At 40.1% G+C, this 13,567-nt stretch overlaps 1 protein-coding gene across 4 annotated transcripts in view; it reads right to left on the reverse strand.

Moving 5' to 3' along the window:
* Positions 1-2,692: 2,692 nt before the first annotated feature.
* Positions 2,693-13,567, reverse strand: part of LOC127419799 (serine/threonine-protein kinase Sgk2-like) — a 30,333-nt gene continuing 19,458 nt past the window's right edge. For 2 of the 4 annotated variants that reach the window (XM_051661539.1, XM_051661540.1), the window contains exons 12-13: positions 5,370-5,459; positions 2,693-5,157 (exon numbers count right to left, since the gene is read on the reverse strand). In XM_051661539.1, coding sequence (XP_051517499.1) covers positions 4,996-5,157; positions 5,370-5,459 — 252 coding nt within the window. In that variant the 3' untranslated portion in view covers positions 2,693-4,995. The remainder of the gene's footprint in view (positions 5,158-5,369; positions 5,460-13,567) is intronic. The other 2 variants (XM_051661541.1, XM_051661542.1) reach the window with 2 other exon arrangements.

Raw genomic sequence — 13,567 nt, forward strand, 5'->3', positions numbered from 1 at the left:
AAAAAAGCCCGGTTACAATATGCCCAACAACACCTTGACACGTTTCACAGTTTCTGGCACACTGTAATTTGGAGTGACGAGACCAAAATAGAGCTTTATGGACAACAAGGTCTATAGTGAAAAGAATACCAGCCCCACTGTGAAGCATGGTGGTGGCTTACTGATGTTTTGGGGGTGTGTGAGCTCTAAAGGCACGGGGAATCTTGTGAAAATTGATGGCAAGATGAATGCAGCATGTAATCAGAAAATACTGACAGACAATTTGCATTCTTCTGTACGAAAGCTGCGCATGGGACGCTCTTGGACTTCCAGCATGACAATGACCCTAAGCACAAGACCAAGTTGACCCTCCAGTGGTTACAGCAGAAAAAAGTGAAGGTTCTGGAGTGGCCATCACAGTCACCTGTCCTTAATATCATTTGCATGACCTGGAGGCATTTTGCCAAGACGAATGGGCAGCTATACTACCTGCAAGAATTTGGGGCCTCATAGACAACTATTACAAACGACTGAACGCTGTCATTGATGCTAAAGGGGGCAATACACTGTATTAAGAACTAAGGGTATGCAGACTTTTGAACAAGGGTAATTTCATTTTTTCTTTGTTGCCATGTTTTGTTTTATGATTGTGCCATTCTGTTATAACCTACAGTTGAATATGAATCCCATAAGAAATAACAGAAATGTGTTTTGCCTGCTCACTCATGTTTTCTTTAAAAATGGTACATATATTACCAATTCTCCAAGGGTATGCAAACTTTTGAGCACAACTGTATATACTAATATATATATATATACACACACACACACATATATATATATATATACACACACACACACACATATATATATATATATACACATAATTAAGTAGAATTAAAATGGTGAAATAACAGGGTAAAGTGTTCTTAATATTTTTACATATATAACCCCCCCCCCCCCCACACACACAAAGCACAAGGGCCAATCACAGAATCTAATACTGAAACAGTTGTTACAGTCCTTAAAAGGGGCCTACACACAGTTGTTTAGTGCATTTTCAACAATAACAGTAAGATGGAAAGTGTGCTGAAAAAATTTAAAAGATTGGGACTTTGAAGGTGGGGTATGCGATTCTAATCCAATACACATCTTTTTGTCAAATTCAGTGAATATCTCCTCACAGTATGCTAACTGTCCGTTCAGTGTGTAAGCTAAAAAAATACTCCGGTATTTGTACACAGCCCTGGCTCTGTAAATGGGAAATAAACAAAGTGGCTCGGACTGAGCCACACAACAATATTCCAGCCATGATTTGTGTGTCAGGGAACGTTACATTACTTGCCCACGGACATTCAGCTTACTTTCTAGCTTGCCAAGATATGCTGTTGTTGTGATGTTAGCTATAGTAGCAGCAGAGTTGTGATGTTCACTGTCCAAAAGAAGAACAGCAACCATGGCATTTTTCAGACCCTTTGAATCCCGAAGTTGCCTCCAGCGTGGAAAAGCAACACCAATGTTAATTCTGCTTTTAGTACGCTCTTGATCCAGACGTTTTTTCGTTGTAGAAGTTCTAACGCGGTCTTTCTTTTCTTGATTCCTTTTACTGGTGGTTCGCCTTCCATTCTCGCGCTCGCTCTGCACAGCATCAAGGAACCCGCGCTGATGACGTGTGATTGTCTGCGTGAACAAGTTGCGCGGCGGTATGCAAATATAGATATAAATCTATACTGACAGACAGGAAGGACTAAAAAATGATCGACCAATCATTGCATACTTTTAAATCATGAATATTTGACCATAAGTCCAGTTTTGGTCAAATGCAGATGTTAAGCTACTGTTTTTGGTTAAATGTAATGTCTTTGTTGATGTGGAACTTAAATAAATGTACCATGCATTTAATGTTAGAAAACGGAAAATTACTGTTAAGTTGCAGTTGTCGTATTTTTTTATTACACTGTACCTGAAGTAATTTTATAGAACAGTTCTGTAAAATTTATTTTCATTAGGTTTTATAATGTGTTTATTACTTAAAATGTACAGCAAACATGCGTAAAAAACAAAAATTCTGTTTTTAAATAAATGCGCACAGAGCAGGAAAAATGTAAAAAAATAAATAAAAAAAAACATTTTTGGTCAGCGTTTTTACACTGGTAACTGTGTTTTTACACTGATATCTACTAAATTAACACTCAAAATATTTTACAGTTGTGTTATAAAATGGTGGATTCTTATAATTTAAAGTTACAGACTTTGACTGTACTTTTACAATAGATTTATTGAAAAACTTGGTTTTTCTGTGTTTTACAGGTATGTTCTCTTATTATGAATAAGACAGAAAAAAATCTGCAATTATTTACGGTAAATGTCAGTAAAACAGTTTTTACAGTGTATCAGAACTATTTAACCTCAACTTCACACCACTCTCAAAATCAATAGAAGACAAATGAGCTTGCTGGACAATATTACCATTATCAATTATTGTCTGTATTGCAGCATTAAAAATGAGAATACTACCCAAAGTTAACTACCTCTTTAAAATGACACCTATACAACCACCAAGCAGTTGGTTAAAAATATTAGATAGACTAATCAGTACATTTTATTGGAAAAACTAAAAACCCAAAATAAAATGGGCAACTCTGCAAAAACCCACAATTTAAGGAAGACTAGATGCCCAAAATGTTTACTATTACTTAGCCAACCAACTATCTTTTGTTATAAAAATGAATTCACCCCAACCATTATGACCAGCAATGGCTTCAAATTAAAAAAAAGCAAATGTAAAGACATTTGATTTAATACTTATACTTTTTAAGTAAATCAATAAAGAAACACAGCTGCTTTAAGAATATTACAATAGCCACAACTCTAATTTACATACATAATTTTTTTTATCTTCATATGTATGCTATATTCTATTATTTTCTTATCCTCTTTTCTTTGAAATTATTTCTATACATCTGCTATCTATATATTTCTGTTCTTTATTTGTATTTACCATTTTGTATTTCCTTATCCTCCTTTTCTTTTTTTGGTTGTTTGTTTCTTCCCTCAGTGCAATAGCTTTGTCTGGTTCTTTCAGTATGTGTATAAATGCAATAAAAAAAATTAAATAAAAAAAACCATCTGTTTGGGAGAAAGTCTAACTCCCTTTTAGCACCACACAGTGGACATTTCACCATGAAATCAAGATACCTGTAATGTAATTTTCAAAATGTTTGTCACATTCACCTTCTTTTTCCTTTTATGGCCATAAGTTCCAGTCTGTTTTGTCAGTTAGTGCTCACAGCTGTGTTTAATTGCTTTTGTTTGTTTCTGTCCTTCTGCACTACTCTTTCCGTTGTTCAATGCTTAGTCTGTCTTGGTAATTGTATTACATGTATTCTGGATTTTTGAGCAAAATCTGCGTCAGCTAAGTGTCCTTTTGTTTACTTTAGTTTTAGAACTTCAGGTTTTTTTCAAGCTTTGTTATATGCTTCGAGTCTCCGAGTTTTTTGTGGAATTAAAGGTTGACATTAAAGATTTTGTTTTGTCTCTAATTAGACTGACTCTGCACTTGGGATCAAATTCTCCATGTTTGTCCGTATCCAACCCACCATGTTACAAATAATACATATATTTAATGAAGCGGATTTATGATGTCTTTCCAGCCAGCCCTGCTGCTGAACACAACATCACCGTGCAGCTGGGTGCAACTACAGTAACGCCTTCCAAAACTGTCAGAAATCTAGGGGTAACCATCGACAACAAACTACATTTCACAGACCACATCTCAAAGACCACAAGATCATGTAGATTTACACTCTACAATATCAGGAAGATAAGACCCTTCCTCTCTGAACATGCCACACAACTGCTTGTCCAGTCACTTGTCATAACTAGACTGGACTACTGTAATGCTCTCATTGCAGGCCTCACTGCATGTGCAATTAGACCCCTGCAAATGATTCAGAATGCAGCAGCACGTCTGGTCTTTAATGAACCAAAGAGAAAGCATGTTACACCACTCCTCATCTCTCTCCACTGGCTGCCGGTGGATGCACGTATAAAAATTCAAGGCTCTGATGCTGGCATACAGAACAGTCACTGGGTCTGCTCCAGCATACCTAAAATCATTTATGCAGAGCTACGCGCCCACTAGAAGCCTGTGGTCAGCTAAGAAACGTCGCCTTGTTGTATCAACGCAAAGAGGCACCGAAACACTTTCCCGGACTTTCAGCTTCATCGTACCACGTTGGTGGCATGACCTTCCCAACTCCATCCATGAAGCTGACTCACTCTCTGTCTTCAAAAAATGACTAAAAACACATCTTTTCCATGAGCACTTAACCAGTCATTAAAAAAAAACAAATTCTTGTTGCACATTAATCTGTTTTGAATACTATTCTGATGCTAGTGAAACTTTGTAATATGGCACTTTTCATACCACTGTCTCCTTAAGATGATTCGCTTATGTTTTCCTCTTTTGTAAGTCATTTTGGATAAAAGCATCTGGCAAATGAATAAATGTAAATGTAAATGATGTTCACATTTATGAATTATTCATAATATACAATTGCATCTTATTACAAAATATAAAACAATGTTTCGGATTTTTTCCAAAAACATCACATCCATGCTTGTTTCGGAAATTGGATATAAAGCATATTAAACCTTAGATAAGAAACACAGATCCATACTTTGATCCCTATGAGACAAGCAATATGAGAAATCAAGAATTTTACAGATTTTGCAACTTGCTGCAGTGTCCTTCAATGTTGCACAGTGAAAATTGTGCATACTGATGAAACTTCATTTTGTTAGTCATGCACAATGAGCACAAAATCAACAAGTCATCATCCAACAGTAACAATTCCTACTTTGCATTGTTTTGTTTTTTTTACCCTCATTAACATGGTATATAGGTATGGTAAATAAAGGATAATATACTCAAAAACATTCCAATGTTTTTCCAATGTCCAGAAATGACATGTGCTTGATGCTTGAAGATCTCCTGATGTGAGAGAATGTGCCTCAAAGAAAGCTATCTTCTCCAGAGATATAGGAGAAGCCGGTGAAGGCATTGGAGCTGCTGGTGGCCAGGCTGGGGGTGGGTTCAGGCGTACGGCCCACAGAGTTGGGAACCATCTCTCTGGTGAACTCTGGGTCAATGTGCTGAAGGTCTGCGGGGCCTCTCTGAAGAAACAAGCCACAAGTCTAATTACACAACTCGCCACTAGCAACAGTGCCAGATGGAACTGTTTAACTGAATCCATAAATAACAAAGTAATGTTAGATGTTAGTTCAGAAGTAAGTCATATTAATAACCTCTGTCACAGTTTGAAAACAATATAGACCAAAGGGCTGGCACATTTGGTCTAGAACAGACAGGGTTTGTAAGAACGTACCACATTGGGGTTATATGGAGGAGTAATTCGCTTGTGGTAGAGGTCGTCCCAGTTTATGTGGGCAAAGAACACATGATTTTTAATCTCCAGCTGCAAGTCATAACAGTTGACAGGTTAACAATTACACTTGACCTGACAAACAATTTCACAATGAAAAGGTTGGCTGACTTGAATCAACTGAATTTCCTTTTCAATAACACCATTGTCCTTCAACACAAGGGTTTTCAACCTGTGGGGCAGAGAGGCATGAGATTATGGTGTTAAAACATAAACTCAAGAGAAGGAAAAACATAAAGGAGCAGATTCATTAAGAATGAATTGCTTGCCCCAGACTCTGTATTCTGGGTGATGGGGTGGTCATCGATGTTGAGAATAGACACACAAAGAGTTGGGTCCTATCCAGCATCATGATCGCCAGACAGATTCTTTTAAGGGGTTGGAGGTCGGCTGGAGCGCCCTCATTTCAGGAGTGGTGCTCGGAGAAGGGTGGCAGCCTTTGAAGAAGGGTCATTTAAAAGACTAGAGAAATTGTTGAATATCTGTTTATGGAGAAATGTGGCGGATATCTGACCTTGCTGGATGTGTGATTGTTATTATTTTTTATTTTATTTTTTTGTGTGTGTCTATAATCATGTAGGACCACTAGGATGTTGTTGGGGGCCAGGGTGGGTTTGGGGATTGGAAGGGGGGATAGTGGAGGTTAATTGTTGATTCTGTATATATATGTTTTGTTTTTCTGTGTTCAATATGTAAATCAATAAAAAATTGTTAATCAGAAAAAAGAATGAATTGCGGCCATTAAAAGCAAAAAAAATTTTGCATATGCAAACTTCGCTCGTTTAGCGCCGAATTCACTAAAGGAATTATGCAGATCAAGCAACGGTGCAAACACACCCAAAAAAACTCTGCTGAACGCAATTCGCACGAGCAATTTTGATCTTACGGTCCGATTCTGAGCCTAGGATGCTGGAGACCACCGTATTTGACCCACCCTGCCGGTGCTGAACAGCATCACTTTGATCCAGACATCTGGATCATCTCTTAAACATGCAGAACATGTGCTTGATGACAATGCGCATCTGGATATATGCATGGTTATTTTGCTTTTCAACATCATTTGATGATTATTTGATTAATTACTGCTAAAATGAACGGTTGAAAATGTTCACAAACATCTCTTTAAAAAAAATAAAAAATAATTTTATTTGGCGGTAAATTGCACGAAGTTTTGTGAATGAAGCGCAATCTTTAATGAGCCTAATTTACATAGGAAGGAGGCGTGTTTGCACAGAAAGGAATGACAATGACTATATTTAAAAACTGAAGACGCAGCACAGATTCAGTGCTGATTGCGCCTGCTAAATGTGATTGCGGGTGGTTAGTGAATAAGTTGCAGGTGTTAGTACTGAAATACCACACGCAAAAGTGGAGCAACTGTTTAGTGAACCTGCCCCTAAAACTGTTGTGATCCTGTATTTTCAGTCATTAGGCCCTTTCCCACCTACAGTCCTGTAATTTTCCTTTAGTAACTTTCTGGATGAGAACTTTTACGAAGAACGGAACACCCGAGGAGACTTTCCCCTGTTGCATTTGCATTGCCAAAAGTTACCACCGTAGTGGTATAATCTAGTATCGACCATTTTTCTTTTGAGAAGGTTGGAACGTGTGATTCATTATAAACAACGACGAAATCAACAACAGTGATGAAGAATGCCGGGGTCGGAGTTACACTTTTGTTAGGGCTGTTTTACATGAGCTTTGGCTGCATCTGAAAACGTAGGCAGCTGCCTAATCAGTGGTGGAGTAAGTCATTTTAATCCAATACACTTCTTGTCAAATTCCATGGATATCTCTACACGGTCCACTTGCTGTCCGTTCTGTGTGTGCGCTGAAAAAAAATCTGGTGTTTGTACACAGCCCTGGCTCTGTAAATGGGAAAATAAACAAAGTGGATCAGACCGATTGGGGGGGAGGGGAGATGGGGGAAATGGGGCAGTGAGGCAGAGCTTCTGAAGAAGCACTGAATGGAGGGGTGTGTCTGGCTGTTGAGTTCAAATATCAACAGTTTTTCTCAGGAATCGCTTATGCCACCTTTAATTGTTTAAACGACAGCGTTTTTGGATGAATGGAGCTCTAGAGGAAACTGGTCTCTGAACAGTTTTAAAAGCACCTTATTTCATCCTACCTCAGCCCCCGAAGGCAGCATTTTCCCGTTTTCGGAAGCAGGTTACACTGTGCATGCTTCAGCAGCAGTAAGAGATGAGACGAGCGGTCAGACTACCACGCAGTACACGCTGAATTTAGTGGACGACATGTTAAAAGCACTATATTATTTATCAACACAATCTTATACAACAAAGGCTTTTATGACTCAACACAAATTACTGTACTGAAATACTCACTCATTGACTTAAAAAATACATCTTGATGCAAGTTAACCACACAGTAACAGGCATGCAATACTTCCCTCATACAAACTAGATTTCATGACTGTTTAGTGTTTAATACAGTTCATTACTCACTCTCGATAAACATCTGATTATTTATATCCATCACCCCAGGAAAAATTCAATGTAGTAATCCAGAAATCACTTTATTTTCTGTATAGTCACACATAACAAACAGTACAGATGCGATGAAAACTCAAAGTGTGTCTCCCGATGAAGTTACACACACACACACACACACACACACACACACACATATGTGAAATGGGTGATCCTCTTTGGTTTATTTTATTTCTGTTAAGGGAATTGTAAAACCCTCTGAGTAGCAGACTAGCAGCTAGTTCTTTACAATGGCGGTTGTGGACTCCTCTCCTTTCTCAATGCTTTTGTGGGTCATAGGATTTTGAACAATCACAGACTGAAGCCCCTCCCACAGTCTTCAAGTGTCTCTATACGCCCCCAAAGTACCTACTCCAGAGTAGGAGCTAAAAATCCCCCAAAAACGGCTCAGAGGAACTCTAGTTCCTAAGGTGCGAAAGCGAAGAAAAGTAATAGTCCCAGGGGAAAGTACCTAAAACGGGCTTTAGTACTGCCAGTGGGAAAGGGCCTATTGCTAGCAATTCTTTAGACATGCAGCATGTCCCGCACCATGATGGTGGAGGAGAGGACGCCATTAAAGCAAAGCGGATACCTTGCGAGCTGAAGCACATAGCCGTGTACGACTGTGTTCAGTACCCAGCTGAAGATCTCCTATGCGGTAGTTCAGCACAACCATGTTTATCAATTAAAGCTGGAATTTCGCTAATTTTTGGGTGTAGTTTTTTGCCTCGTTCAACCGCAAGGGGGTTTGAAAACATTATTGGAATGTGACAATCATGGCACTGAACCAACAGCAAAAGAAACAGTGAACACACTGTGACCATATTCTCGTTTCCGGCTCGTCGGCAGTGGGGAATCGAGAGGGCTGCTTTACCTGGCCTTCCTAAGGCCTGAAGAAAGCACTGTGTACACCTTAAATCCCCAAGTAGCGACTTAGTAGTGTTCTGACACATTGCTAAAAACACAAAACAATAACTTAAAGAGATCTGCATCATGCTGCCAACCCATTCCTGGCTCACAATGCTGGGGAAAGAAAGAGGGCTGCACTGAGGATACTGAGGTGTTTTTTCTGTCCTGGCCCTTTTGTACTGCATACGTCTTTAGTCGCTAACAAGACAAACCATCCTGTGTTACAGATGAGTTGTCATGCTCTTGTTCCAGGCTCAAACTGCAGAGAAAGCGAAAAGCAAATTCCTGACTTTAGCCAGTGGGTGTCACTCCACAGACACCGGGCCACCATAGACCTGCCAATTTCCTGGGCAGAGGACTTTGTGGCCAGAGTTGCAATTCGTGGTGTAGAGCTAATAACAAGCAATAAAAGGCAATGGTGCAAGAGACAGTCTCAGAGAAGCCTTGTTCCGTTTTTCTGCCTGCATGGGGAAATTGCGGTAAGCGCCTCACTTGAGCATGTACAGTACATGTCTCACTAATAAAAGCCAAGCGAAAAAATGTCCCTGACATCATCATCTTCGCTGAACGTAAATGATAGCAGCGCATTGGAGCTAGCTGCAAATCGCCACCAGTGCACTGAACAGGCAAAGAAAGGATGTGCACTCACTGAAAGGGAGCAGATCCAGCGATGATTAGTGCTGATTTGGCGATGATCTTGCGACCTTGAAGAGGAGATTTCTGATGAGGTAGCTTATAGACCATTGCAAGGATGTAAACAATAACAAAGGAATTAGAACACTACTACACATGTCTGGTCCTGAAGCATTTCTGGTAGCTCCATTTTTAACCCAGGACTGTCAAAGAACAATGACTAACGTGTACTTTTAGAGTCTAGCTAAAACAGGACAAATAAGATATTTGAAAATAAATTTAATAAACAATGAGATGTCATTACCGGATCCTTTAAATAAAACTCAGTCAACAACTTTTCTCAAAGAACATAGCGACTTACAAATGAGGAGCATAGCAAGCAATTTGTCGTGCAAAAGTTAAAAGACATATCTGCAGTACCGCACTACCAAGTTCTCAATTTGGCTGGAGTAGTATATAAGCTAGTGCAGAAGAAAATGGCATACAAGATTTTTGTTTTTTGTTTTGTTAAAGCAGCAGATCGTGTGGAGGTTGGAAGATCATTCCACCACAGAGGAACAGAGAAAGTGAATGATCATGAAATAGACTTTGTGCCTCTATGCAACGGGACCACCAGGTGCTGCTTGTTTATTCACCATAGAGAGTGAGCTGGCTGGAGGAGTGAATTGAAGTATGAGGGTACTATTCCACAGGCTGTCCTGAAAACCAGAGTCTAACTGCCGAATAGTCCTTGAAATTATCTATTTTCACATGATACGCTTGCATAAGGGTGGAGAAACAAGCGCCACCTGCCAATATGTAATTGCCATGGTTGAATAGGGTTGCAGAGAACGGTACTCCTAAGAGAAGCTCTCATAGCGTCAGCTACTGATACAGCGTCGAAGTGACCGACTTGAAAGGGAACACCCGACATTCAAAAATAATCCAGTAAATAATTATGGTAACAGACGGGCTGGTTTGAGTATTTCAGTAACTGCTGATCTCTTCAGATTTTCATGCACAACAGTTTCTATAATTTACTCAGAATTGTGCCAAAAACAAAAACATTCCAGTGAGCGGCAGTTCTGCGGATGGAAATGCCTTGTTGATGAGAGAGGTCAACAGAGAATGACCAGACTGGTTCGAACGGACAAAGTCTACATCAACTCAGATAACCGTTTTGTACAATTGTGGTGTGAAGAGTAACATCTCAGAATGCTATTCTGAGTTGCGGGTTGGCGCTGTTTTGGTGGCACGAGGGGGACCTACACAATATTAGGCAGGTGGTTTTAAGGTTGTGGCTGATCGGTGTAGATCACCCGGGCCATATTCTGATTTCCTTGGTGAATTTGCAAATTTTATATCAGATCTAGTAGTTACTGTGGATAGAGCTTTAATTGTTGGTGACTTCAACATTCACATAAATAATGAAAATGACACATTGGGATTAGCATTTATCGATATTCTCAACTCTCTTGGAGACAGACAAAATGTGACAGGACTAACTCATCACCATAATCATACACTAGATTTAATTCTGTCATATGGATTTGATGTTGATACTATAAAAATTCTGCCGCAGAGCGATGACATCTCAGATCATTACCTTGTCTCTTGTATGCTGTGATCAGCTAACATTACTCAATCTACACCACGCTATCGTTCAGGTGAACTATTCATTCAACCACTAAAGGTAGCTTAACTACTTATCTTCCAGATTTATCTCATGTACTCAGTAAGTCAAAAAGTCTAGAAGAACTTGAAGTAATAAGAGAGAAAATATAAATACAGTCTTCTCTAGCACTCTTGATAGTGTCACTCCACTTCGATTAAAGAAAAAAGCCTGGCACCATGGTACACTGATCACACTCATGCTCTCAAGAGAGCAGCTCAGAAAATGGAGCGCAAGTGGAAGAATACAAAATTAGAGGTATTTCGTGGTGCATGGAAGGATAGAGTCTGTAGCTACAGACAGGCACTAAAAGCTGCCAGGTCAGCATATTTTAGCAAACTCATAGAAAATAACCATAGTAATCCTAGGTGTTTATTCAGTACTGTGGCTAAATTGGTTAGGAATAAAGCCTCGACTGAACCAGATATTCCATCGCAGCACAATAGTATCGACTTCATTAATTTCTTTACTGATAAAATTGAAATCACCAGAAATAAAATTGGAATTATACAGTCGTCTTTCACAGTACCTCAGAAAACAGTGTCTCGTAATTTTCCTCACAAGCAACTTCAATCCTTCGCTGTCAGAGTTCATGAAGAGCTTACAAAACGTATTGAAACATCAAAAGCCATAACATGTATGTTAGATCCAATACTAACTAAGCTCTTAAAAGAGATATTCCCTGTAATCTCAGAACCTCTTGTTAATATTATTAACTCCTCGCTATCCTTAGGACATGTCCTGAGAAACTTTAAAATGGCAGTTATCAAACCACTTATTAAGAAGCCACAGCTTGATCCTGGAGAATTGGCTAGTTATAGACGATTTCAAATCACCCATTTATGTTGAAAATACTAGAAAAGGTAGTGTCCCCCAACTATGTTAATTTCTACAGAGAAATTGTATATATGAACAATTTCAGTCAGGATTTAGGCCCCTGTGGCGAGCAGGGCATGGCCGAGTGAGGACGGTATGGAGTGTGGCCGGGATGGACACCTGAGGTGAATTATCTATCGCAGCTGTTGGCGATTATGGTGTTAGCGGGTGAGAGATAAAGACACAGCCAGAGCAGCAGTGGAGGAGATACACACGGAGAGAGAGAGACGCATGCAGCCGAGTTGACCTGTGCATTCCGCATTGGGCTAAAAAGCCAACAGTGAGAGAGACACACGGAGCTGTATGTGGGTCAAAGATTGTGTGCTGAAAAGCAATTTTATTTTGTGTCACACTGAAAAGTGTTTTTAATAAAATTCTTATGTTTTGGATGTTCACCCGGCTCCCTCCTCCTCCATCTTTAAGAGAGTTCATGATTTGTCACATTGTTGCCGAAACCCAGGATTTGGAGGTGGAAGACGCTGTCCTGGAGTCCTTGCCACTAGCTGAAGATCGCAACGCCGAGTTGCTGCTCAATCTGGCGGTGCTAGAGCAATTCGTCAGCTGGCAACAGAAAGGGACGGCTGAGTGGGTCCAGTGCCATTGCCCGGTGTCACGGACGGAGGCAGTGCAGCTGGCTGAGGACCGTTTGATGGCGTGTTCAGGGGCCAGCGAGATTTTTTTCTTCTCTCTCTTTCTCACTCTCTCTCTCCTCCCTCCCCTCTCCTTCCCCTAGTCCCTGTTCCACAGAGGCAGGGAAAACCATCCAGCACCAGGTCAGCCGAAAGGGCAACATTTCCTCTTCGGAAATGGGGGAGAGTAAGGAATAAGCCAAATGGCTCCCGGCCTGAGTCGGGCGATGGGGGCATGTGGTGAGCAGGGCGTGGCCGAGCAAGGACGGTACTGAGCGAGGCCGGGATGGACACCTGAGGCGAATTATCTCTCGCAGCTGCTGGCGATTACAGTGTTAGCGGGCAATTGATAAAGCTGCAGCCAGAGCTACAGTGGAGGAGAGACACATGGAGAGAGAGAGAGAGACGCACGCAGCCAAGTTGACGTGTGCATTCCACGTTGGGCTGAAAAGCCAACAGTGAGAGAGACACACGGAGCTTTGTGTGTGGGTCAAGGATTGTGTGCTGAAAAGCTATTTTATTTGTGTCACACTAAAAAAATTGTTTTCAGATTAACATTTTTTATTGATTCATATATTAACAAATAAAAGCAAGAACATTTACAAACAGAATCAATACTTAACCCCCTCTAATACTACCCCCCCTCCCAATCCCCAACCCCACCCACAAGAACACCCCTGTGGTCCCACATGATTATAGACACACAAAAACAAATATAAAAAAAATAAAATAAAATAATTAAATAAAATATAATAATCACACACATAACATCTACACCTCTCTCTCCACTGTCCCTCCCTGAGAGTCCTCCAAAAATGCCAGATATCTGCTCCACTTTCCCACAAACAAGTCCAAATTACCCAATCCTCTTGGTCTTTAAAACCAAGACTATATAATCTATAGCCATATGCTTGAGGCAACATTTAAATAAATGTCCAAATTAAATACTCTGGC

Source organism: Myxocyprinus asiaticus, chromosome 29 (genome assembly GCF_019703515.2).
Source record: "Myxocyprinus asiaticus isolate MX2 ecotype Aquarium Trade chromosome 29, UBuf_Myxa_2, whole genome shotgun sequence".
In the NCBI taxonomy this organism is placed as follows: domain Eukaryota; kingdom Metazoa; phylum Chordata; class Actinopteri; order Cypriniformes; family Catostomidae; genus Myxocyprinus; species Myxocyprinus asiaticus.